At 36.8% G+C, this 27,712-nt stretch overlaps 3 protein-coding genes across 8 annotated transcripts; 2 read left to right on the top strand and 1 right to left on the bottom strand.

Moving 5' to 3' along the window:
- Positions 1-1,526: 1,526 nt before the first annotated feature.
- Positions 1,527-23,984, bottom strand: LOC132145128 (pre-B-cell leukemia transcription factor-interacting protein 1-like). Of its 5 annotated transcripts, none has more exons than XM_059555885.1 (10): positions 23,864-23,984; positions 10,308-10,399; positions 10,126-10,210; positions 9,364-9,458; positions 8,364-8,973; positions 5,819-6,022; positions 4,450-4,481; positions 4,288-4,350; positions 3,910-4,111; positions 1,527-2,940 (listed from the first exon to the last, which is right to left on the bottom strand). In XM_059555885.1, the coding sequence occupies exons 1-10, from the start codon at positions 23,865-23,867 to the stop codon at positions 2,039-2,041; spliced, it is 2,289 nt and encodes a 762-aa protein (XP_059411868.1). In that variant the 5' UTR covers positions 23,868-23,984; the 3' UTR covers positions 1,527-2,038. The 5 variants fall into 5 exon arrangements, with proteins under 5 accessions (XP_059411868.1, XP_059411866.1, XP_059411865.1 ...); XM_059555883.1 differs by having other exon boundaries at positions 5,819-6,046; positions 9,382-9,458; XM_059555882.1 differs by having other exon boundaries at positions 5,819-6,046; positions 23,864-23,983.
- Positions 16,194-23,862, top strand: LOC132145129 (LIX1-like protein). Of its 2 annotated transcripts, XM_059555887.1 has the most exons (7): positions 16,194-16,399; positions 16,503-16,884; positions 18,468-18,631; positions 18,837-18,977; positions 19,919-20,014; positions 20,096-20,173; positions 20,989-23,862. In XM_059555887.1, exons 1-7 carry the CDS (start codon positions 16,355-16,357, stop codon positions 21,241-21,243), a joined length of 1,161 nt encoding a protein of 386 aa, XP_059411870.1. In that variant the 5' UTR covers positions 16,194-16,354; the 3' UTR covers positions 21,244-23,862. The 2 variants fall into 2 exon arrangements, with proteins under 2 accessions (XP_059411870.1, XP_059411871.1); XM_059555888.1 differs by having other exon boundaries at positions 16,196-16,884.
- A 220-nt stretch (positions 23,985-24,204) lies between the features above and the next one.
- On the top strand, positions 24,205-27,629 carry mrpl9 (mitochondrial ribosomal protein L9). Its single transcript, XM_059555891.1, has 7 exons — positions 24,205-24,486; positions 24,787-24,946; positions 25,020-25,144; positions 25,746-25,799; positions 25,939-26,040; positions 27,234-27,317; positions 27,433-27,629. The coding sequence occupies exons 1-7, from the start codon at positions 24,379-24,381 to the stop codon at positions 27,544-27,546; spliced, it is 747 nt and encodes a 248-aa protein (XP_059411874.1). The 5' UTR covers positions 24,205-24,378; the 3' UTR covers positions 27,547-27,629.
- Positions 27,630-27,712: the final 83 nt, after the last annotated feature.

The raw sequence follows: 27,712 nt of genomic DNA, 5'->3' as shown, positions 1-27,712 counted from the left end.
AAATTTCACTACAAATTTACAAGTTTTAATTTTTGTTTACTGGCGTTAAAATATGTAGTGTCCATAAAAACGTGAAGCAGGCTCACTCCAGTGAAGTGTGATCTGCGCTGCTGTGTTTTGTTGCATTCATGATCCTTCCGTGTGTGTCGGCGAGAACGGAGCACAATCCAACACTTTTTTAGAAAAGCATAAGAAGCAAAGCAGAACTATCTAAAACAGTTTGGAGATTAAAATAATTGTGAAATAGGTAAAAAAAGACCGATTGAACCTTTTAATGACATTGCTCTGAGACCTTCAAAACACGCAACGCACACGGACTTAATTGCAATTTGAAAATCACACTAAGGATATTGCAGTTCATTATTAATGTTGGTGGGCTATATCGTTGTGATGAGTGGGTTCCCAGTTCCCGCCTCCTTCTTCCTGTGATTGTGAAGATTTTAATGTTTTACACTGGTGCCGAAGCCAGGGAGGAAGGAGGGGCGCGCTGCCGAAGATCCTTCGCCGCTGGGGTGAATCCGCAGTGCCATCGAGCAGGGCGAAGGAGTCTGCCGCCGAGGGTGCTCGATGTGGTGGGCTGGAGTGAGTTGCCGGGGGGGGGGGGGGGGGGGGCGAACTCACTCCAGCCCACCGCCTCGATGACTCCTTCGTGGAAAGAGGTGGGAACCGGCGGACAATCAAACAAAGTTTTAATAACCAAATAAACACAAAACAGCGCGACAGCCCCTCTCGGATGACTGCCGTGCACAAATAAAAAACAAACACAAAATAAAACCCAGGCCTGGTCCTCTCTCGTCCTTCACTGTCATCGCTCCTCTTTTGTATCTTTCCGATCTCCTCCGTGGTTCTTGAGACCGGTGAGTGTTGCTCATTTCCCAATCACTCCACCGGCCTAGCTCTGTTCCCATGGCACTAGGCCCCGCCCCACTCGTCACATTCGTGCAGCCCTAGACTGAACTGTGTTAGTGTCTGTGTGTCATTGAAACGCAAAATTAGCTGCAGCCAAGTGACTTTGTGCGACCCACCTTGTTCCATTCCGTGACCCACGAGTGGGTCGCGACCCACAGTTTGAAAACCCCTGGTCTAGAGTGAGCCACAGCCGACTTGACTGAGCAGAAGCGGGCGACTTGAGAACAGTGGGGCAGGCGGATTCTACAAAGCAGCGTACCTTGGTCTTACAGCAACCACATGTGACGACCCTGGGCTGGACTTCACTTCATCCACGGTGAAAGCCGATTCAGCGATCCACAGTGCAAGTTGATGTATTTTCATCAGTGACCAGCACCGATCAGCTCCAGGCATGACGAAAAGGATTTTGTCCTCTTTTGGAAGGGATGGACGAGTCTCAACTTTTATTAAGAATATCTCTTTGGATTAGAGACTTTAGTCTTTGCAACTTCACAGATCTTCTTTATTCACCAAGAGCTTGTAACACTCCAAAGAGAAAGGAAAATGTGAAATCACATCATATGACCCCTTTAAAAAAAAACTGTTTAGACACCAGCTTAGTAAGCAAAATCATAGGGTAGGTGCAAAGAAACCAGGGTTTTAATAATAAAAATTAAATAAAAAGATCTGCTGAAAATTTGAGACATTCTACATAGTTTTCAAAGTACATTTTTGCCATTCAGACAACTATAAAGGGACATTCTCCAGCAATCTCATTGCACTTATCCAGTTTAGTGTTAATCTCGTTCACAACTCCTTATGTACTAAATGATTGATCCATCTGCAAGTGAAGCAGTTTCACTCATGTGGCAACACTTAAGATGACTGACACTTTACACAGCAAGCAAGAGTCAAAGTGTTTGGCGTTGAAGAACAGGACTAACGGAGGTAGCATACAACATAACACCCAACGCACATCTGGGACTTCACTAATGACAAGAAAACTCCTCACACACAAGGCATTAAACTACATCTACAGTCCGTGAAGACGGAGGCAAGTAACGGGTAAGATTGTTTCTTTTTGCTTTCCTTTTCTTTGTGTATTTTTCAATCCCTTCAACCAAGTTTCTGTGTTGGGAGGCAGCACCAATTACGCCAAAGGGGCGGCAAACTGAAGCAGAGCCTCTTTTTCGAATTCCTCCATCTCTTCTTCAAGGGAATCGTTGTCATGCTGTTTGTCTTCTAAACCATCTGCCAGATCTTCCAGGATATCTGCAACATCCTCGGCAAACTCGCTGAAGAGCATTCTGTCATGGGCAAAAACACCGCCGCTGAAGAACTGAGCGGTGAGGCGGCTGAGAGACTCCTTGCTTTCCTGTGGAACACCATCTAGTTTGTTTAGGTAGACCTCGAGAAGGTCCTGAAACTCTACTAGCTTTACTGGAACAAGTCCCTCTGCATCAGCGCAGTTAGATGTGCCATGGCAGCCTTCGGCAGGACGTCGGTTCCTCCTGAGCTTCTCTTCTTGGTGTTTCCAGAAGTCTACCTGCTCATGGTGGTGGTGGTGATGATGCTTGGATGGTTTGGCCTTCCAAGGTCTTTCCTTCTGTCTCCTTTCTCTCTCGTGCCTTCTCTCATCTCTCTTCTGGTCCCACTCTTCTTTGTACTTCTTGAGATGGTCTTTCTGTTTGTCCTTACCATGCTTCCACTCTTTTCCCCTTTCCACCTCGTCCTTCTTCCAGCTACTGTCATGTTCTTTCTTTCTGCCCCATTCCTTCTTTTCCCCTTTGTGCTCTTGGTGTTGCCTCTTCCACTCTTCCTGCTTGCCCAGCTGATCCACCTGTTTCGAGAGTCTCTTCTGCATCTCCACCAAGCTCTCCCTCAAACCCTGTTTCTTCATTCCCTCCAGCCTCTTCCGGCTTTCCTCCAAAAGAGTTTTCTGACGCATGAGTTCATCTTTTTTATCCCAGTGTTTCTCAATTCCTTCTGGACTAGACTCACCAGTGGAAGGCGGGCCAGAGTCTGGGAGCTGCTGTGGAAGGTCTTCTTGAACTGAAGGAGGAAAATAAATAGTAGAATACACTCCATATATATTATTCCACATTTCAACAGATGTAGAGATGTAAAAAGAAATTGGTATCATTTTAAATACTCCATATTATCTTGAAAACTAATATTTGACATTTTTACTACAAGTAAATCCAGGAAGCACTGTATCATTATGTGCAGTGAGAAAACAAGGGATATATGATAAAAGGCACTTATTTTGAAATTTGCTGTTTTATTAAATTATAAGTGTTTTTATAGATAAACTTCCAGTCAGGGTTATGTGACAGAAAGGTAATCTAAATGTAAAAATAAAAGCCATTAGCAATCACAATTAAATATACCAATAAATAAATAAACAAATCTCTAATATCAGCTGATTAGCAATTCATAGGTAAATTAGTAATGTTTATTGTTGGTATAAATATACACTAGCATTCAAAAAATGGATTGCTGAGATTGCTTTTTAATTGTTTTTGAAAATATCTCTTATGCTCACCAGGGCTGCATTTATTTTATCAGTAATACAGTAAAAACTGTACAAGTGTAAAAAAAAAAAAAAAAAAAAAAAAAAAAAAAAAAATTATGTGTTATGTGAATTTTCAGCATCATTAGTCCAGTATTTAGCTTCACATGATCCTTCAGAAATCATCATATATTTTTCAGTATCCTTTGATTAATATATAAATCAAAATAAAAGCATTTATTTGAATGTAAATAATAAGTACCATTATAGATGTCCTTAGTGTCTCTTTAGAGATGCTTAAAAAGCATTCATTTACTTTTTAAAATATGTTTTACTGAACACAATCTTTTGAACTATAGGGTAAAAGCTAACAAAAAAGCTAACAACCTCATTCTCATCTTGTTCAATCTTTTGGCTGTTAAATAGCCTATCCAAATGCATCCAAATTTAGATGCAGAGTTTTAAAATTCAAATACTGTTCATGTGCCACTCCCACTCTCTCATCATACCGGTAAGCTTGGTGAGCTCAGCAACTCTTGCTCTCAGCATCTGTAGTTCTTCTTTTAAACCAGGCAGATCAGACAGTTGTTCTTTCAGTTTAGTGTTCTCATTTTCCAGAGCTCCCTTCTCCGTGCTATGCATATCTGCCGCCATTTTCAGAGCCCGGTCTAACTCCTCTTTCTGTGACTGATCAGTGACAAAGACCATATCCTAAGAGTTCAACATTTGAACATATAATTTTCTGAAATGTGATATAGAGTCCATTTAATGGTAAAACTGTATTCACATAGAAAAAGTACCAAAATTGATATTCATTTATATTAATGCAATGAGATTTCCTTATGTCATATGGTCAAAGTTAGAGAATAGTGGAACGGTGGACTAACCTCAATCTGAGCCTCTAATATATTTATTTGTTTGTTCTCTTGAGCAAGTTTATCAAGAAGTTCCTAGAAACAGACACACATGTCAGAGGAGAAATGAACTTGTAAATGTCAATAATGAAACAGAGCAAAGATAAAAATAAAAAAATAAAGCAATGCACAAACCTGGTCACTCAATTCTGTGCCATCAAAATCACCTGCGGGAGAGAAAATTTATTTTTAATGTTCTTTGAGATTTTATGGACAATTACAAAACTGTTAGTGTCAAAAACTGCAAGTAAAGGTCAGTGTAGTTTATGCAACAGCAGCCACACATTTCTGGAGTTTCTGGTCTTTCTGTTACACACTGAAAAGTTTGGGGTCATCAAGATGCTTTTTTTTTTTTTTTTTTTAAAGAAAGAAATGAATAAATGTATTGTGCAAGGATGCATTCATTAATCAAAAGCGACCAAAAAGGTGTTTATAATGTGACAAAAGATTTCTATTTCAAATGCTGATCTTTTTAACTTTCTATTCATCAATCAATCCAGATTTTTAATCACAAAAATATAAAGCAGCACAACACTTTAACAATGAAAAAATAAAAAAAAATGTTTCTTAAGCACCAAATCAGCATATTCCTGAAGGATTATGTGACTCTGAAGACTGGATTAATGATGCTTCAGCTTTGCCATCACAGGAATACATTTTTAAATATAAAAAATAGAAGTTTTAAAATTACACCATTTTATAATTTGAATAATATGTAAACTATTAAATAATATTTTACAATATTACTGTTATTACAGTATTCTTTAATCAAATAAAAACTACAACTACTTCAACCTGGCATTCTCTACAAACAGCTTCATGTCAGCTGAATCTCAGCATTAAGCCATTTCAGGGTGAGGCAGCTACTACTGAAACTAAACAACTAAAAAAAAAGATGAAGTGTGTCATTTCTTGTCCCAAGTTGCACCAGACTGAAGTCTGTTTGTTTGAGTGGCCTGAACAAAAGTGTAAGTTTGGGAAGCTACCTGCATGTTTGAGCAGTGTTTGACAAAATGTGGCCCAGAAATGATACACTTCAACTTTAAAAGGGAAATGTAGAAGCAACCAGCTGATAAGCCCCTTGTTAAAGCAGTGCATCTGCAGTGAAGATACAGGCTGATGATAAGAGGCTGCCCTCAGGTAAATGTAGCTTTTTTCCTTACTCATTTGTTAATGTTTGAATATGTGATGGGAACAAACTCTACCATCAGCACTGGAGGGCAACTCCTATCTACAGCTCAAGCACAAGCATACACTGCCACCTAGCTCAAACTAGGAACCTACCATCAGACAGCTCAAACACAGAACCTGGAGGCATAACAACATGAATGCAACCACTGAAAATGGAAAATTAATGGTCTTTCTCAAGTACTCACAACCATCGGCTAAAAATGAATTATGCCCAACCAGTGTTATGTGTGATGTCATTTGACATCTGTTTGATAGGACCAATTACAGAGTGTGTGACTTTTTAGATTCGAATCAGTGTCACAAAAAAACTCACTGGAGAAAAAGAATGATCCGACACAGAGCAGGACCAAAGCTCCCACTATCAGCTGATTCAAAGAGAAACCTCGTTTCTCTTCTTTCCTCGCTGGCAGGTTGAATTCTTCTTCTTCCTCTTCCTCCTCGTCTGAGCTTCGCTTCAACAATACAGCAGGTTGCACATGTCGGAGCCTCAGACCATCATCTTCTGCCGAGGTGCCCGCTGGAAGTTCAGCACCAAGAGATTCTGAACATTATAGAAAAAAAATAAGGAGAAACAAGATGAGCATAAATATGGTAAAACTGGGTAGAAATATACATAGGGTGGAAGAAAAAAACTCTACATCATGTTTAATATATTAAAACACTGTAACATTTACTCAACCTCAGTAAAATTCATTATTGAAATGCATAAAGCTAAATAATAATGCATTATTTTACACTATATATTATAAATACATTATATTTAAATATTTATAGATTTTATTTTCAATACAATTTTCAATATTTTGTTTACAGTCAGAATTGTTACACACACATAGGGCTGGGTACCGAACTTCGATGCGTTTATGGTATCGAACGAAAAACTTCGATACTATGAGTATCGAAAAATTATTAATCTTTCGGTGCCAAATTTCGGTTCCAAAAGCCAAGCGGACGGTTTTTGGTGGGTTTTTTTGCCAAGCGGCTGTGTCTGTGTGAGCTTGTAGCATACGTGCATGTAAGAACCTAAATTCGCCGTGATTGGCTGTCCACCACCACGTGACGTGACGGGGAGGATTTCTGAAGATACTCGCAGTCACACAACACAAGTGTACTGTAGTTGTTTTTTCTCAAAACGTTTCCGTTTTACAATGCCAAAGAGGTCTAAAGTGTGGCTACACTTTATAAAAGTGGATACCGAGTCAGCAAAGTGCAACATATGCGATAAGAGTATTGCAACCAAAGCCGGCAATACCACCAATTTAATGATGCATTTGTTTGGATGAGTGTTTTTCCCTCCCTCCCTGTTTAGTTTGGTCTACTCCACTGCGTATCTTGAAACACGCCCCCTTTAACGTCGTCTAAAAAACAGAGAGAGAGAGAGACAGATTTATCCGGTACAGCGAATTAACCGACTGTGTTTACAAGAATACTTCCAGAGACAATTATTTTGAGATAATTGTGTGTGTATGTGTTCATTCAGAAGTTACGATACGCGAAAGATAAATTCATTCTCTGTACGCGCATTGTCTGAAGTGCTGCTCGCAGCGCGTGCTTTGAATGAGTGAGCGCAAGCTCCGAAACGCCCGCGAATTGTTTAAAACGCTTGAATCACCAATATTTAGAAACAAGTGCAAACGATCAGCTACGATCCATTTCACCCCTTCAAGCGAATGAACAACGCAAATCAAGTTAGGAATTTTACATCACTATTCACAGTAGCCCATCAGACTGGAAAACACAATAGCCCTGGGACGTGGGGCTAACGATTTTGCGAGCCCTGCACCTCAGATCTATCCAGTTTGTGAAACACTGGTTTCGCTAAACAAGATAAATTATTATTTTAAAAGATTGACTCAAAAGAATCATCGGTTCACTAATTGGATCATGAACTTGTATTACCGAGCCAAAGATTATCTATTATTGAACATCTCGAATTAATAAAGACTTCAAGTTCATCTGTAAAGCACATAAAGCTATCGTTTGAGTTTATAAACTTCTATTTCATTTATGATTCGTATGGATCTGCTAACTGAATGCAAAGTGTGAGTTCTAGAAGAATGTTTGTGTCTTGATGAGCATGTATCGCTCACTAGGAGTCGCTAAATGAACAGATGCTGTTCTTTTTTTTCTTCTTCAACGGAGGATCAGTTGCCCTATTGGTTAAAATCCACAAACTGTTTATTTAAATATTAAATTAATAAATGACATCAAAACAGGGGCGTTTGCGTTATGATGTGGTGGGCTGCTGTGGGCCAGAAAGTCCAGGGCCACTTTTTGGTCCCAGTCCACCCCTGAATGGTGCACCCCTATCCAAAAAGCACAACCAGTTGTATTAATAATGTTATGCTGAGTGTGAAGTGTTACCAGAATTTGTTTTAATTAAGGTGAAAAATAAAAGTTTTGTGTTTAACGTATTTGTGTTGATGTTGAAATGGATTTTAAAACATAGGGTATCGAAAAAAGTATCGTTAGGAACTGGTATCATCATATTCATAATATATCATTATATTTATAATGTGCATCTATTTATACACAAACACTAATTATAACGGAGAGAGACATGCTTACACAAAAAACAAACAGTAAAACAAACATATTTTATACTAATTATACAAATTTTATACAATATATTTGTGTATATTTAGTGATACATTTAATATTTGTTAATAATCTTTATTTAAAATACATACTCTGGTAGTTTTACTTACACACACACACACACATACAAACTGTGTGTGTGCGTGCATGTGTATACATATAAAACAACACAGGGTAAATATAATGAAAATAAATTTATAGGCTGAAAAAAGATTTTCTGGAACATATAATGCTTAATAAACCTTTTTTGAACATCATACCTGGCTCTCTGATAACATCTGGGAATTTCTCTGGCAGCTCGATGTCTTCTTTCTCAAAGGTAGCCTCCTCCTCCTCAGTTTCAACCGAACCAATGGTTTCAGGGAAAGGGCTGTCAGGGGCGGGGCTTTCTATTGTAGAACCAAATCCTGTATCAGTCTCAGAGGGCGGGGCCAGAGGCGGTGATTCAGGTGCAGGATGTACATCAGCATGAATATCAAGCACAGGGACGGTAGAAGAATCACTGATTTCAGGGATGGGGCTCACAGGGACATCAGGAGAAGAACTAATTTCTCTGAATGGTTCGGGAGTGGAGGTGATTTTGGGCACTGGTTCAGGGGCAGGGCTTTCTTGGACTGGAACATGCTGGCCAGGGGAGATATCAGCAACTTCCTCTTCAGTGGCTTCATCAAGGACCGACTCCTCTGAAAACTGAAAGGCTGATTCTGTAGTGATGCTGAAGGGAACAGCACCCAGAAGGTCACTGTCAGGGGGAGAACTGGTGATTGTGTCATGGATGACAGGAGCATGGATCTCAGGATCAAGCTCAACATCAGGATGACCAGACGCTGCCACTTCCTCAAAGAAATCTGGAGATGTTTCCTGGCGAATCTGGATATCGGACAACATACAATGTTATTCTTTAAGGAACGAGACAGTTTAGCATTAAGTATCAAGAAAAAGTCAATCTGAACTTCAAATTCAGATAACAGGCACCACTTTCAGTAGGATTAGTAGATAAACAGAGAAAAATAGGTTTATAACCGGTTTAAAATATTAACATGGATATTGTAGTTACAATCTGATTCAGATTTTTTTTTTTTTTGACATGCATGAATGGACATCTGAACAAACGAAACATACTTAATCACTTTCAAAATAGCAATATTCAGAATCAGGTTGAATTTAAAGACCAAGTCATACTTATGCACAATGTGAAAAAAAGTGTAGAAAACAAATAGTGTGATAGAATGATAGCTGAATGTCATGCGCTTTACATACCGTTGGTGAAGCACTGACCTGGTGACCCACCTCTGACAAAACAGTCTCCAACATTGGCGTTTCAGGGTCATGTGACCTCACCTCCAAAGAGCTTCCTGAAATAAACACAGTTTCACATAACAAAATCTACAAATTGGTGTTACAACTATAGAGATGATGCCGTTTCGTTCAACAGATCCTATAAGCAGCACATCAATAAGCACTACAGTTCAAAAGTTTTGGGTTGCTACAATTTTTACAAGTTTTTATGTCTTTTATGCTCAACCAAGGATGTATTTCTTTGACCAGTAAAACAGTAATATTGTGAAATATTAATACAACTTAAAAAATAACTATTTCCTATTTTAAGATTTTTTAATATCATTTATGTCAAAGCTGAATTTTCAGCAGTCATTATTCCAGACTTCAATGTCACATGATCCTCCAGAATTAATTATGTTGATCTTGTGCTCAAGAAAAAAAAAAATCCTATTATATAATGTTGAAAACAATTGTGCTGCACTTTATTTTTGTGAAAATCATGACACTTGCTAAAGTAGTTTAAAGTTCAAATTAACAACATTTATTTGGAACTGATTTTCAAATAAATATTTAATCTTTAAAATCCCTTTTGTTCAATTTAATGTGTCCTTGCTGGATACAAATATTAACTTCTTTAAAAAAAATAAAAACATTTATTTGACTTTTTTCCCAATTCCCAAAATAATACTGATCCTTACTACTAATTCAAAAGAAGTATTAAGGAGCAATTAGGTTTATAACCTGCTATTTCTTCTGAAAGACTGGGTGCATCTCCAATACTCTCTGTCCCATCATCCACTGGTGCAGTAGGGTCCGCAGCAGCCTCCTAAAAATCAAGTGCACATCACTACATCTGATTCATTCATTCATACAAATCAGACAATATCACTAACACAAGCATTTTGATAATATGTTATGCAAACCTCTGGAGAGAGCAGAGTCCAGCTATTACTGGATGACCCGGTACTGCCAGTGCTGTTATCAGACATGGCCCTCTTGTGGCTCTGCACAGCACCTTTATAATGAAGATAACCACAAGCAGAAAGATTGATTAATTACCATTGTCTACTGTTTTGCACAGGCCATGACATTCACCAGAATGAGTGATAGCATAAGTTAATATTGTTGCAAGTATTGCACTGATTTCATAATTCCACCTACACTCTGCAGACAGCAACTTATTGTACTGATTTAGATGTTTTACAATAATGCAGTCAACAGATCCTATAACTTTAACATATTTACACTTTGAAATTAACCAGTGAGGATCAATTACCACAAATATGCCATTTTAGTAGATTGTCTTTTTGTTCTAATGACACTGTATTATCAATTATCCCTAAACCCACCTGTCTTCAGAGACTAATAACTCAATTCATATTGATTAAAACATATATTCAATTCAAGAAACACATAAATAAGCATATTTCAAAGAAACATTACTACTAAATCCTGACAGGAATTGTCTAAGGCTTCAAAACTTTGTCTCTGCCTTTTCACAGATCTGTCACTCCCCTCATTTTAAGTGTTGCAAGCAACATTTGAAGCATTTAAAACACAAAATGACTACTAAAGGCTGTTGTAATTCATGTGTGATGTGCGAAAATTCATTTAGTCAACATTGTAAGATTTTCAATCTTACTGTGGTAACAATTGCATACGTAGTTGGACTATAGTCTCAGTTCATTCATTCATTCATTCAAGCTAATGCTAGATTTGTCAGTATTTATATTGCATATTTCACAATGTGTTTGTATTTGACAGTGATGACAGTGACAATCAAGGAAAAACACATTTTGTGAGAAAATGGAGGATGCCTAAACCCCACGCATAGGTAAATAAATCTTGAAATTAACAGGTTCACAAAAACAACAATGGATATAAATGCATAAACATAATTTGTACAGGTTTTTCGTTGCATTCCTCCAGAATCAGTCAACCTAACTACACAATTATTACATAACCCACACTGGCGCACCTTATTTATTCAATTAGACATTAACGATGTAAATCAACAAAATAATGATTAGCTATTACATAACGGGCAAACACAAGCCACGAACAATACACAAGAGACTGCTGTAGTCTATAAAGCCACAAATGTGACCAAAAATGGTCGGACGGCCTCGCTGCATTCCTGGCCTATCGGTTATTGCATTTAAATAGACAGATTTAATTCGGTAAATCGCTGTCATAATGGTGATGCACATCATAGGCTGTGTATTTACATTGTGTACTGTAGCCAATACAGCGTTCAGCAACACCACACGCCATGCAGAATGAACACAACCCTCTTCCGCATGAAATAAGAATCCTTACCTACTAGTTCCAGATTATATAAACGGATGCTGTTACATAAAACGCTTACCGTGCTTAAAACGGCCTCAGACGAGTTGCGCACGTCTGCTAACGTTTAATTTCACCACGCGCGATCCGTCTCGCGAACTTCGCAACTTCGGGAAATTCGGGTTCCTCTCCAATGGGACTCTTGATAGTGTTCCGCTTAAACACTAAACAGCCAATGGGAATAAAGCGTCGTGTCGCGCATACAGACAGCTCATTTCAGCTGTGACTGACAAAGGCAGGTGAAAGTGACAATCTGAACGTGAAGTGCTGTCTTATCTTAACTTGAGGGGAAGTAAAGACTCCCCACAACATGCATTAACTCCCTATATATAGGGACAAGACATGTTCTCCTCCAGCAGTCTAATGACACGTCTACACAACTAGAGCTAAATCTGTTGGGACTTCCCGAATGTCTCTGACTGTTACAGCTGGACTGGCCTAAATAAACATCGCTCTTGTGTTGCAACATGTTCTTTTGTAGACTAATTTGCACATAGCTAAAGCAAACAGATATGTATAAAACATTGTTGTATTATATAAAAAAAACATAGGCTTCACATAGACTTTAATCCAGTGGTTCTCAAACTTTTTTCCAGGGGACCCTGGAATAAAATAATTTAAGGACCACCCAAAATAAGTTGTTACGTTTTTAATAAGCTAAATTAAACAACAGCAGGAACATTAAAATAATTACATTAACAACGATGACTGTTTTTTAACTGGGGAGAAAAAAATGTTGGTTGGGTCACTATAAATATGTTAATAATAATAAACCTTAATTTCAGATTTTGAACCATTTTAATGAAAAAGAATACAAGTCAAATTAATGAATAATTTTATCTGCTCTGGTAATAATTCTAGATACCGTATTATAATAGTTTTGATTTTTTGAGAATGCACTGCTTTGTTTTCCACTGGTTAAAATTTACAACAGTAGCCTACCTAAAATCTGGCTTGACTTTTGCATTGGTTTGAGCAAAAACTGCAGATTGGCTGGATGAAAATGTGATTCCACTGTCTGACTGCAGGTGGCACTTAAGGAACAGCAGAAAAAGAGCTGTTTATATGTTTCATATTTAAAGGGTTAGTTCACCCAAAAATGAAAATAGCCCATAAATTACTCACTCTCATCCTAGCCGTATGTAGGGCCTTGCACACCACATTAGTTCCAGAACTAAATGTAAAGTACAAAAGTACTGGTATTATTTTGCGCTATTTCCCAGTACCATTTAAAGGCACCGGCATTGGCTCCGACCGTGTGAGCTAGGACATGACGTAAGATGGTCGACAGCGATGTCATTTGTAAGTGGCGTTCAACAACATTAACAAAGAAGAATAATGTTAACAACAGGAGGACGAAGGACACTTTGATCGGAGCTGGGTTTTTGTTGTGTCTTGCGGGTTTCACAATAATGGACATGGAATGTGGACGCATACATAAAGTGATTGAAAGAACGGAAAGAAGGAATCTCCAACGGCAATTGGCTGTGCTACATTTGCTACAAGTGCCTGCACTTCAGCATCCGTATACTTATCACTGTTCATCATACTTGCAAAATACATTTACAATGTTTACAGTATGTTACACAGGGTTTTAAATCATGGCAGGTGAGGGCATTTTTGAACGCGTCTGGCCAATCAGTGTCTACTTACATCACAGTTAGTACCAGTTGTGCTGGTTAGACCCTGCTCCAGAGTAGCTATACTAAAAATCACACCTAGTTCCTGTGGTGCAAAAACGCCCAAAATTGGATAGTTCCACAATTAGTTCTGGTACTATGAAAAGGTTTCTGTGGTGTGAAAGGCCCTTATGGCTTTCTTTTTTTTAGACGAATCCAGTTGGAGTTATATAAAAAAAAATAGTCTGTGGTCTTTTAAGCTGCTTAATGGCACTCAGCGGGTGTTGCATGGATCAGTCCGAAAGAAGTTAAATAAAAAGCGCCTATCCATAAAAAAAGTGTCTCACACAGCTCCGGGGGGTGAACAACAGCATCTTGTTGCGAATCAATGCATTTTTGTAAGAAAAATATCCATATTCAAAACGTAATCATAACTTTAATTTAGCTTGCGCTGACTGTAGTACACGAAAGCAGCTCTGGGCTGATAATGTATTTATTATTTGTAATTAAATGGAAATGTCATTTTTTAAATGGTATTTTTTACAGTTGTAAATAGAAATGTCATTTTCAGGTCTATGCTCAAAAAGTGGAATGGACAGTTAACAGGTTAAACAAGTTGCTTCACAAAATACACTCGCTATTTCCAAGTGTATAAATAACACAGCAGCAGAGGCTGTTCAAAAAGTTGCAAATGCGTCGAAGCCAAAAATTTCACAAAAGTTTTAGTATTAAATGTAATTTACTAATAATGTAATACCATTAAATATGAAGGGTCTGTAAAATCGGTGTACTTTTATTAATATGTATGGATTATAATAAATAAATAACCAGAATTATAAAACTAAACCGAGAGCAGTTAAAATATTTGACACTGTTCATGGGTTTACCAAATCAATGCCATAAGCAGCGAAGGGTAGTATTTGTAAACATAACCTTGCGTTACCTGGCGGTGTCTCAGCAGAAAGGTTCGAAACGAGAGCATGATGTGCATGAGGCAAGTCATGTTTCAAAGCTTCAACAAATGTTTCAAAGTTTCATATGTAGCAGAAGTACCTACAAGAGACAAAAAAGTGTTGCCATCAATGATATATAAAATATTTATAAATAGCCTATTTATTGCAAAATGATACATAAAGTTATAGTTGCAGTATAAGCAAAGAGTAGCATCATTTGTTTTCAACTCAAATGCCACTTGATATTTTGCCTAAAAATTTAACTATAAACTAATAATCTAATAAATACAAATGGGGTCACTACTGTCAAAAACATTAATATTGTATTATTTGTTCTATATATTGTATTATGTCTGAATCTTCTATTCATAACAGCAACTTTCAGCCAGGCCTTCTCCTTTTTAGCATATGGTGATCATAAGACTTCCAGAATGTTCTGCAGCCATTACAGAGGGAACTTTTTCTATGCAGGCAACTGGATCATTGAGGAACCACAGAACGATGAGTAATCAGTGCAGCTCATTTCAAGTGCTTTGTGCCGTTTCTTTGTGCATACTTTCAGTGAACTTTCCAGAGCTCTTGCCAGTTTTATATTTCAATCTCATTTCTTTGACAGCAAAGAGTGGCTTGTTATAAACCATGCAGAAGGAGATGTTAGACATATGATCACCCTTGAGACTTCAGCTCAACACAAATTTTCATCAGTAGTGCTCCAAGGGGAATTAAAGTAAAAATGGCAACACACTCGCAGGCTTAAACAGAAAAACATAAAAGATTAGGAGGAAGCAACTGACTCATTTTTAATGGATCACATAAACATGGTCAGTGCAAATTTACATTAAGTACAAAGAGTGCTATTGTCACAGAGGTTGTAAATTATACATGTATAAACATGTATAATATACATCAAATTAGAAAGAGAGAGAACCTGCTGATTTAATCGATGCCAGAGTTGTCATTTAACAATGATAATAATCAAAAACAAATTATTAATTTATAGGTCACTCCTCCAACTCCAACAATAATAACATATTATTATCATGGCACGTTTTGTAACTGTAACTCAACAGCTGAATATCTGATATGCTGTAGGCTATTGCTGTTATTGTATAGGGTTCAAGACACTAGGCAAAACCAGCCTTTTCCCCTTTTGTTGTGCACACATTAAATTTATTTTTAAGATTTTAAGCTATTTTGCTTTCATAACATGTCTTTCTTCAGACAAGTAGAAAAAAACATTAAGAGTTTATTTTATTACACATCTAGCCTATTGCATCCATTTGCTTCTTTACATTTCAGTTACAATGCATATCTTTAAAGGCAGTTTTCTCAAAATGGTGAACTTTTATTTATTCTTTTTTTTTTTTGCCTGTTATTTGCAAAGTAGCTTCATATATATATATATATATATATATATATTTATGGAGCATTAAAACGCATATCCAAATCCCATCTGGTTCAGCAAAATGAAACAAATCTCTTCATCGAATGCTTCTGCTATTCTGAACTCTAGAAAAAGTGCAACTCTTTATTTCTAGAAAAACAATGAGACCTTTATGAGACATCAAAATGTTGATAATTTTGTTGAAGGTCTTTTTTTGTGTGGCATTTTTAATTTGATGTGCAGCATTTGCATATTAAAACAACTTTTTACAAAACGTGTAGTAGGCCTAAAAAAAAATCTTTATATGCTGTGAATAATCAGCTGAAAAATGTGGTGATATTAATTAAAAAATGTTTTTCATCTATTCATCTGTGGTTTCTTGTGCTGAGAAGTAGCCTACCATCTTACTTGTCTTGTTTAGTAGCAGCTACTAGCTAGTTGTTCTCAATTGCTCTAATTTTTTATTTTAGTATCTTTGGTCGTGTGAGATTTGTAAAGTGTGCTTTATTTAGGCTACACAAATATGCATAAACGTACAGCAGCAATTTGAAAACGGCGATTTTTAGATTGATTTGGTTACAGAGATTTGTGCATTTTCGATTGGGAAGGTTTGGCCGGACGTGCCACGTCACACAACGTGAATCCATCTATTGGTCAAACACAAGCATATGCTGCTCATTTTTCCTCCCTATGGCAGTTTTACGCCCCAAACAGTAAATAATATTTTTGCCCGATCAGCTTAACAAAGCTCATACCTTCGAGAAACACTTTTTTGTTTTTCATATGCATCTTTAATCGGCTTTGCAATCGTTTTAGGCAGTCGTTCCCTTTGTGTTGGTTTCTTTTGCATCACTTTTCGAGACAATGGAGTCTCTTCGCCATCAGCGCTTACAGCCCGGTATCGGATACGGAGCGAGCGCGACCGGGACTCTCCGGTCCCTGCGGCCCGGTGTAACCGGCACTCTTTCCTCGGCACAGGGTTCCCACGTCTCGGTGTCTGCCTCACCGGGGCCGCCGCCACCACCGCCGCCCCTCCAGCTCCACAGCCTCGGGTCCGGTATCATGGGCAGCGGGTTCGGTTCGGTGGACATGTCTGCGGGTCTGGGTCTGTCCAATCCTAGCAACCCCGCGGTTCTGAGAGAGGCAGTGGACGCCGTGGTCCGGAGCTTTGCCAAACACACGCAAGGATACGGCAGGGGTATGTGGGGTGAACATGGACATGTTTTGCACATGAGAGCATAAGAGTCAATGATAAACAACAACATGTTTTTTTTGAAAACAATTAAAATGTAAAAAGTGATTAGAAATGTATTCAAATTGGTTCTTCTATTAAATTTTATTATTTATTTTATTTAAACACTATCAAAACAGCAGTGTTTAAAAAGTAGTTTAAGCATAACAATTAACATACAATTTCAAATGCACATTAAACACATGAGAGTACAAATCTTTATTTTCATAAATTAGTTTTTGAATAATGAATATCATTAAGTTTTCTTGGGGCTACATAATTAAATTTACCCTTTCTTTAAAAATTACAAATATGCTATCTATCTATCTATCTATCTATCTATCTATCTATCTATCTATCCATGTGAACATTGACTTTAAGTGCTCCAAAATAAGATTTTTAATTTAGAAATTAAAAACTTGATAATCATAGGATAGATTCTAATCCTCTGTATGAATTGCATTTTTAATGCATTTTTTAATTATTTAATAGACTAGATCTGGGGAAGAAATGTGCCACATGATTGACCCACATGCAAGATATTTCAAGCAAACACATTCAGAAATGAGTACTTCTTACAAATTCATAAAACATAACCTCGCGTCACCTGGCGGTGTCTCAACAGTAACTTAGTTTGGAATCTCATTTCATTCCAAAATGAAAAAGAAAAAAAAAAATGTTTTATAAAGCCTATATTTAGAACCATTAAGATCTTTAGCATTTAATATAAATTCTATTTTATTATTTAAATTAATTTAGGCAGCTCCCTAACTAGACCATATTTTGCAGCACCGTAGGTGTGTTTAAACGTTCGATCTGAGCACTTAGATTGAGCCCCCTGACATGCTGACCTAATTACATTAAATGGATTATTGTTGGATAGACTGTTGCCAGCATTCTTTAAAGGCAGGCTAAGTGTTTTAATCTAGCTCCCAGACACCTCAAACCGTCTGAATGCAACCTCCAAGAAGCTTAGTGTAAGCTTTATATATATATGAGCTTGAGTGTGATGATTTTCACATTACTCCTGTCCAAATACACCACCCTTTATTTCCTGTTAGAAACTAGTATCTAAGCAATTCCACAACAACAAGCTTCCTTTCAATCAGCCATTCAATGAGCATGTGCTTTTCATTGTTTACTGACACGGTCATAGAGAAAGATGAATTTATGAACTTGTTTTGTAAAAGTAAAAATTGTTCCAAAACTTTTATGGGCTGCTTTCTTCTGTTGAACACATAAGAAGATATTTTGAACCGAGCAGTTAGTTGCCAGTAGCCACTGTCAGGTTTGGTACAACTTGAGAGTGAGTAAATGAGTGAACTTTTTGGGTGAACTCTCTTTAGGCATATTAAAAACACCAGAGAGACAATTTAAGTTTCTTAAATTTGAATAGAATTAGCAAAACTGAAGAATTAGTGCACGATAACCGGTGTTTGATGATATGTGAAATGAGACTGCTGCTGTTTCAAGCCACATTTGAACTTGTGAGTCTTAAAATAAACTAGAATGGTGTTGTATACTGTGATCCGATGGGCTTATTCCCACAGTGAATGTCGTGGAGGCCTTGCAGGAGTTCTGGCAGATGAAGCAGTCACGAGGTGCTGACCTGAGGAACGGGGCTCTTGTTGTCTATGAGATGGTCCCATCTAATAACCCCCCTTATGTCTGCTACGTGAGTCTCCCCGGGGGAAGTTGCTTTGGGAGTTTTCAGGCAAGCAATATTCTCTTCACATATTCCAATTCATTTGTCTTAGAACTTCAGATCTTCATCAATAAATAATTGTGTTTTGGTTGCTGTCTGTGTCTGCACATTTTCTGCCTAATGTTTTCTCTTGAGGATCTCTTGGAAATTAATTCTGCGAGCATCTTCAGGATTCGATTACAGTGTGGTTAAATAGCATCTTTCATCTTTTCAGTTCTGCCCGACCAAAGCTGAAGCAAGACGAAGCGCGGCCAAAATTGCCCTAATGAATTCTGTTTTCAATGAGCATCCATCTCGACACATCACAGATGAGTTCATAGAGAAGAGTGTGTGTGAGGCTCTAGCCTCTTTTAATGTGAGTTCTCAGTTTTTGGAGTGGATTTTTGTTCCAGCTAAAGAGATCATTCACCCAAAGATTTAAGTTCTTGCTTCATATACTCTTTTATTTCATCTGGGGAACACCATGCAGTTACAATGAATGAGCACTGGAGCTTTTAAAGGGATAGTTCACCCAAAAATGAAGATTCTGTCATTAATTATTTATCCTCATGTCCTTCCAAACCCAAAAGACCTTCATTCATCTTCAGACACAAATTAAGATATTTTTGATGCATTCCGAGAGCTCTCTGACCTCCCATAGACAGCAAGGATCCTTACACAATCAAGGCTCAGAAACGTAGCAAGGAGATCGCTAAAACAATCCATGTGACATCAGGGGTTCAACCGTAATTTTACAAAGCTACGAGAATACTTTGTGTGCAAAGGAAATAAAAATAACGACTTTATTCAACAATTCATCTACTTTGCGTAACCCTTGGTATTGCACATGTAAACAATGTATGCTGTTCTTTATCTGCAGCACTGTACGCTTATATGTGGTTTACATTGATTATGCTTTTAATCTGAACGTAAACAACGCATCTGCCTACATATGTTGCATACGTTGTTTACATAGTGATACTCTCCAAAATGGCACTGTAGGGTGATGTTGAAGGAGACGAATTGTTGAATAAAGTCATTAGTTTTGTTTTCTTTGTGCACAAAAAGTATTCTTGTAGCTTCGTAAAATTACAGTTCAACCCCTGATGTCACATGGTCTTACGAAGGTCTTACGGGTTTTGAACGTCATGAGGGTGAGTATGAATGACAGAATTCAAATTTTTTGGTGAACTATCCCTTTAAGCTTTGTTAAAATATAAATGTCACTTTACTGTCACTTTTGATCAATCTAATACAATCCTTGCTGAATGAAAGAACTAATTTCTCTTGACCTTTACTCATTTGTATTTACTGTAGGGAAACAGAGAAGAAGCTGATAACCCTAGTACAGGCATCGGTGCTTTTCGGTTCATGTTAGAGTCTAATAAGGGGAAATCTATGCTAGAGTTCCAGGTAAGTGAGATAATTACTGGACTATATGAAAAGTTGTGAGTAACTGTTCATGTGGATTTTAATTTGAAACCTTTTTCTTAGGAACTGATGACCGTTTTCCAGCTTCTCCATTGGAATGGTAGTCTGAAAGCCATGAGAGAAAGGCAATGCTCTCGTCAGGTAAAGACACATATACTATTTTCAATCATCCTTAAGAGTCATATGATGAGGATTGATATGTACCTTCATCTCTTGAAATAAAACCGTTTACATCACTATGTAAAAACATGGTTTTCAGATCTCAAAACTTTCTCACTCCAAAAATACCATTCATTAAAACTATTCTGACATGATCGACCTCGTTTACATGTCAACAACAGCTATTCTGAGTTCAGAAACTTGGCTGACTAGTCACAGGGAAATAAAAAGAAAGTAGTAGCATAGAAACTATTATTCCTAATGATAGGAAAGTAATGAAAGTCTACCAAACTTTATACTGATCCTGACAGATTTAGGATCAGAGAGCTGCTGCAAAATGCAATAATTAGTAACTTGGAAAAAATAATTAAAGTTTGATAAAATAGATACATAAAATATACAAAAATAAAAAAGCTAGTTTCCAAGGTGACATTTATCATTTTTATTTAGTTTAACTTGATATACTGTAATAACTGAAACTAAAATTAAAATGAATAAAAAGAATATAGACATAAAAAAACCTAACTAAAATGAATTGGAAATATTAATAAAATAACTAACAGTATCTCAATAGTAGTAAAATAACACTGGCAAAAATGTTAATGAAAACTAAAATATAATTGCATTTTGGCACAAAATAAAGGCATTGTATGTTTATATATATATATATATATATATATGATCCTATTTTATTTTATTATTCCTTGTTAGTTTCTTGTAAATATTTATTTGGCCCATTAATATGTTTCACTGACCTGTCTATGGTGTGTATAACAATCAGCCTTTTTTGTAAACAGGAAGTGCTTGCTCATTACTCCCACCGAGCGCTAGACGATGATATGCGTACACAAATGGCCGCTGACTGGGTCAGTCGAGAACACGTTTTATCCGGTACCATCAATCGAGAGATGGCCGCCACCGAGCGCGAGCTGGAAGAGGCCCGTCTGGCAGGACGGGAGCTGCGCTTTTATAAAGAAAAGAAGGACATTCTGCTAATGGCAGTGGGGCAGCTAGGTGGGTCAAACACTACAACTCTGCCCTGCACATGCTGAAGAACATGAAGAGGTGTCAGACGTACCGTATGATTGTACCAGATAGCACTCCAAAACTCAAAACAGTCTTTTTTAACTTGTGTTTGTGTGTGAGGAGGAGTCAAAGAATCAGCATTTTGAATAATTCCACAGACAAAAATGATGATGAATTATACGTTTCTGTCTTTTTGATCTGAACATGTAAGGCATTTTAAACTTGAAGAGAATTAAGTGCTATATTGCTATTATTACTATACCAGTATTATCCTCCAGTGTTATCGGTTGACTGTACTGGCACATGGCCCTAATATGTTGCGAAAATCCATTTTGAGGCCTTCTTTGCATTGTACTACTCATGAATCCTATTTCATGTGGGCGCTGCTTTTTTTTTTAGCTAATTCGCCAAATCACTGCCTATTCGCTTTTCTTAGGAGATACAGTTGTGAGGTCAAGTCATTTTTATATCTACAGATTGATCACAGTGATACAGTTGTTTTCAATAGTCTGCATTTACATTCACATGATAGCCTTGCTCATTTATTTGCTACACATGTGCTTTTGAGAATATACAAACTTTTGCTTTGTAATGTGTTTATGTAAACACACAATTTATACAGTACTTTTAAATGAACTAAACTTTTCCACAAGAGCCAATTGCCTTAGCATAAATGTTTGCTATGGAAGCAACCTCACAATGTTTTCATAATACAGAAGGTCAGATTTTCTTACACACTGTCACTGGTGTGAAATCCTGGCACAGGAAGCATAGCAAGGCCATTTCCTCCTGCCTTCTTCTTGCATTGGAAAACTGAGTCTGTGCCCTCATTACATTGCCTTCTGTTACTTTTGTGATTTTGGAGCAATCATGCTCAAGGCAACATTTAATTTCTACCTCCTTTCTGAAAGCTTTTGTGAACACTTATTAGCATATATGCATACAAGTGCAAATTGGATGTGTGTTAAAGGAATAGTTCACCTCAAAAAGAAAATTTGCTGATAATTTACGAACCAAGATGTAGATGAGTTTGTTTCTATATCAGAACAGATTTGGAGAAATTTAGCATTACATCACTTGCTCACCAATGGAGCCTCTGCAGTGAATGGGTGCCATCAGAAAGAGTCCAAAGAGCTGATAAAAGCATCATAATAATCCACAAATAATCTACAAATGTCCATCATTTTGATGTCTCTTCAGTGCAAAAGTCATCCCGTCTGAATCAGGAGAGAAATATGCACAAATCAAGCACAGCTTACATTGGTGAGCAAGTGATGTAATGCTACATTTCTCCAAATCTGTTCTGATGAAGAAATAAACACTTCTACATCTCGGATGATTGGAGAGTTATTAAATTCTTAACAAATTAGCATTTTTGAGAGAACTGTAACTTCAAGATGAGCAATGCTTTGCAATAGGTTGCTTGATTCAGTGCAACAGGAAATAAAACCATATATTGCGTCTTATAGACACTTGTTGGTCTCCCAACAAAATGGTCCTTATAGCCTGTACTATGCTTATAAATTAGTTGAAATCAAATATACAATCAAATATTTTAAAATGTAATCACTTCTTATTCCATCATCATAAATAACTATTATAACTGATCACATTGTATTACTAAGTGAAGTGATGTAAACTTGATTGTTAATGTTTTATCCCAGCCATTTGTTTCAGTATTAGGGGCTGTAGCTCTACTGTAGTATTATGTCACCCCTCAGTTATCTTTCAGATCATTTTAGATCAGAAGAAAGTGTCACTGCTTTCTCCTTAAACTGAATTTTAAAAGACAATCTGCTGAATCTTGATACTAACATCACAATGATGCTTAATGTAGGATGTGCATGGTGAGAAACATCAATGATTGTCATTAGCCAGACAAATCTGAAAATGTACTATTAAATGCTAATTGTTGTTATTTGTTTTCCATTGTAGTAGTACAGTAGACATCATAGTTTAACTGCAGAACTGTCTTAATTATTCATTTAAAGCCCCGGAAGCTTATAGGCTGGTATTATAAAAATGGTAACATAGACAGATGGTATTACAGTTATTTACATGACATAAGAAGAAACAAAGTGTAGTTAAACTGTAAAAATGCAGCTATCACTGAAACCTAAAGCCCCTTTCTTTAAATTTTCCATAATGTGCAAGATCCCTACAAATTATTTATTCATTTTAGACCATGTATTTTGTGAAATGACAAACATTTTGTGAAAGATGCCCATTACTAACAGTATAATTTGCGGTTATATTAATATTTCTTTTTCAGTTTAATTTCCATGTTTATGAAAAGAATTTCTGAGTGTTCTCTCAATGTAATTTGTTTGTACTTTGTCACATCACTCCATCATATGCCACTGAAATGTGTATTGAAATGTGAACTGCATTGCATATACATTGCATATAATTTTATACAATTTGTTGGGTCTTTTCCCTGTGTTTTTTTACACTCTTGTTTACCAAAATTATTTTTCAAATTATACTTAAGGTAGTGAAATTGAATCAGTGCATGTGAATACATTTTATACATTCTCTATTTGTTTTGTAGTCTACCATTTTTCATGGTTTATACGATTTTGATGCGTAGCCAGTGTTTTGTTGGTTTATATTCTTTACAAATCAATAAAGCAATTTTAAACTTACCCATTTCACAGGCTGTGGTCCATGAAGGTTAATATATATATATATATTAGAAAAGCTTAACCACTTCAAACGTTGCGGTAAATACATGTAGCCGTTAGACGAGACTTTTATTGAGCCAGGTCTTTTATTTTGAAATTTAGCAACTTCGGTGTCCAGTTATATAAGGACCCTTATAAATATTTGTATATATGTGTGTTTATAATACAATACAGAAATCTGTGAAATATGCGTGTTGTGCTATATTGGTATATTAAAGCAATTACACATTCGACTCGTTAAACAAATTGACGTTCTGCTATTTTTGTCAGGCAAAAATAAACAACCACCCTTCTAGGGGTCCTGTAACATCCCATTGCATGTCATGTGGTTGGGGAATAACAGTTTGTGAGACATACGCGCAGTTATATATGTGAATTTTGACAGAGTATTTATGCTGTGTTACGGTTTGGTGGCTATTATTGATATTTCCATATAAATAAATTCATTAATCTTCTATCGTCAAGTCAGTAGTAATCATGTGGGCGGTCGCAGCTTCAAGGTTTGTCCTTCAAATCTGCTGGACTCCTACAAATCTAAAATCTTCCTTGAGTCGAATACAGAATCTGTCACAAACAGCATGCAAGGTAAGCAGGAAACAACTGATCTAAATTGAAAACGCAATGGCAATCATAGTGCGGTTTTGCAATTTAGAATAAATGACTTCTGTAATTATTTATTGTTATTATTGTGATATCGTCTTGCCCAGTTGCAAATACATTTTTTTTATGATCTCTTTGAATGATTGACTTAAAAATCACACACACACACACACACACACATACAATGTATATGCTTGCATTCGTGTGTGTGTGTGCATATATATGTGCTAGCATCTACACCTTTTGATGTTCTTCAAAGCAATTATTAGTTGTATCTTATTCCAGAATACAGTTATTGTTGAACGCTGTTGGAAGATTCCTTTATCCAAAGAGGGAAAGCCACCCAGACTGCATCCCCGTCGACACCGGGTGTACCGCTTGGTCGACGATACAAAACACAAACCCCAGGACAAGATGGAGCTCATCCTCACTCAGACGGTGCCCAGTGAGTGCTTTTGCCGCACAAAAAAGTATGATTTCAGAACTGGGGGTTTTTGACTTAAGTATTCCTTTAACAGAGCTCGGTGGACGAGGCGACACCGTATTTGTGAAGAAATCATTGGGCCGCAACAAACTGCTGCTCCAAGGTCTGGCTGTCTATCCATCACAAGAAAATAAAGACATGTTTGCAGAGGAAATAAGGGTTAGTTTCATCTTCAAAACAATTCATTTCTCTTTAAAAGAAATAGTTCACTAAAAAAATTACAATGTGCTGAAAATTTTCTCCAGGCATCCAAGATGTTAAGGAGTTTGTTTCTGCATCAGGAACAGATTTGGAGTAATTAAGCATTACATCACTTGCTCACCAATGGATCCCCGACAGTGAATGGGTGCCGTCAGAATGAGAGTCCAAACAACTGATAAAAACATTGCATTAAACATAGTTAATGTCTTGAGAAGTGAAAAAACTGTGCTGTTAGTAACATCTTCATTAAATCTTAATGATGACTTCATTTATTACAAACATATAGATTTACCAAAGCATTAACTGATGGACTGGAGTTGTGTGGATTGTAATGTTTTTATCAGCTGTTTGGACTCTCATTCTGACAGCACCCATTCACTGCAGAGGATCTAATGGTGAGCAAGTGATGCAATGCAAAATTTCTCTAAAAACATTTCCCAGTAAAAAAAACAAATTCATATATATCTTGGATGGACTGAGGCGGAGTACATTTTAAGCAAATGTTAACTTTTGGGTGGACATCATTTAAAGTGTTCACAGTTGGCTTTTTTTCCTCTAGCTACTTAGGGAGGGACGACCCGAGGACAGAGTCCAGACACGCACAGGACAGCTAGTGAGTTAACTTGTATGTTTTAGACTATAAAATATGATTATACATCTAATCTGTTGTATGTTTGACTACACAATTACATGTTTAATATTTTTATATTGGTTTCCAGTTGCTTCATTTAGTCTTTGTGTTCATGTTACAGACTGTTGAATTCTTGAAGAAAACTCATCTTGAAGTTCCCATGCACACTTCAATTCAGTACTCACTCACTAAAGAGATCGTTTGCAGATGGTTTCTTAGACGGGTAAGATAGAAAAGAGAAGTATATTAAAAGTAGCAATTCTAGTAGTAAATTTAACCGCGAACAACACAATATTACTGTTTATATATTCATTGTCCTGCTGCATAAATCCAAGTGTGCTTGAGCTAGAGGTCACAAACTGACAGCCAGACATTCTCCTTCAGGAGTTTCTGATAGAGAGCAGAATTCAATGTTCTGTCAATTATGGCAAAGCAGCCTGACTTAACGGGACAAACGCCCTCTGAAAAGTTAAACTTTTTGTTTCATCAGTCCACAGAATATTTGCCCAGAAGTTTTGGGGATAATCAAGATTTTATTTGGTAAATGTGTGACGAGCATTTGTGTTCTTTTTGTTCATGGATGCTGTTTTTTGCCCAGTCTCTTTCTTATTGTTGAATCATGAACACTGACCTTAATTGATTTTGCTTTTTAAGAATGCTTCACTTTGACAGACAGGTTCTATTCAAGTGATTTCTTGATTCAACAGGTCTGACAGTAAGCAGGTCTAGGGGTGGCTAGAGAAAATTAACTTAGCTTTCTAGAACAATGTTGTTAATCACAGTTCTTTCATAATTTCATGACAGCTCATTTTTCACGTAGGGCCAGGTATGTTTCGACAGCTTTTTCGCTTTAATAAATGTAATCATAATTTAAAAATTATGCATTTTGTATTTACTTGCATTATATTTGTGTAATATAAAAATTTGTGTGATGATCTGATTCTTTTAAATGTGACATATGAAAAAAAACAGGTAGTGGCAAAAACTTTTTTACGGCACTGTATATACACATATATAAGTGTATATGCGTGTATAAAAATAATGCAGACCCACATTGTTAACATAATCCAATGCACTGATTTATTGTGTTTGTTTTATTATATTATTTTATTATGCTTTTACAATTGTGACCTTGGACTACAAAACCAGTCTTAAATTGCAGGGTATATTTGAAGCAATAGCCAAAAATACACTGTATGGGTCAACATTTTTGAGGTGTATTTTTTTTATACTCTCAGATTCCAGATCTTCAAATAGTTGTGTCTTGTCCCAAATATTGTCAAATCCTAACAAACCATACATCAATGGAAATGTATAAATGTATAAATAACTGATGTATATATCTCAATTTCGAAAAATTGACCTTTATAACAGGTTTTGTGGTCCAGGATCACAATTTGCTGTTTCTGTCCACAGCTTGGTGTGGTTGTGCCGACACATGCCTTGACTCTTCCAGAAGAACCAATCACAGGGCCTGGAGAGTACTGGTGTAATGTCACAGTAAGTACATTTACTTTAAAATACAGTTTTATGATCATTTAGCTCAAATGATCTCATATGCTTCATTCATTGCTTGCAGAACTTGCAATCTGAATGTTGTTTTTTCCTCTCTCAGGTGAACGGAGTGGACACAGTGAGGGTGCACATGTCTGTGGTGCCGTTTGTGGAGCCCAGTCAACGGCTGCTGATGAAGAAACAGGAAAAGCAAGAGCAGTCAGATTCAGAGTAGTGTTTTCTTTACTAAAATGCTTTGCAGGGAACAACTTGGAGAATATGCATAAGGAATTTGTTCAAATAAAATTTTTCTTTTTTTCTTTTTGTGTGGTCTGTTTTTTTTACATTTACACTACTGCATATGATGCATTTATTAGTGATTGTTGTGATCCATTACGTAG

Source organism: Carassius carassius, chromosome 8 (assembly GCF_963082965.1).
Source record: "Carassius carassius chromosome 8, fCarCar2.1, whole genome shotgun sequence".
Lineage (NCBI taxonomy): Eukaryota > Metazoa > Chordata > Actinopteri > Cypriniformes > Cyprinidae > Carassius > Carassius carassius.
Note: the sequence above shows the minus strand (reverse complement) of the source record. Positions and strands in the feature narration are given on the sequence as shown.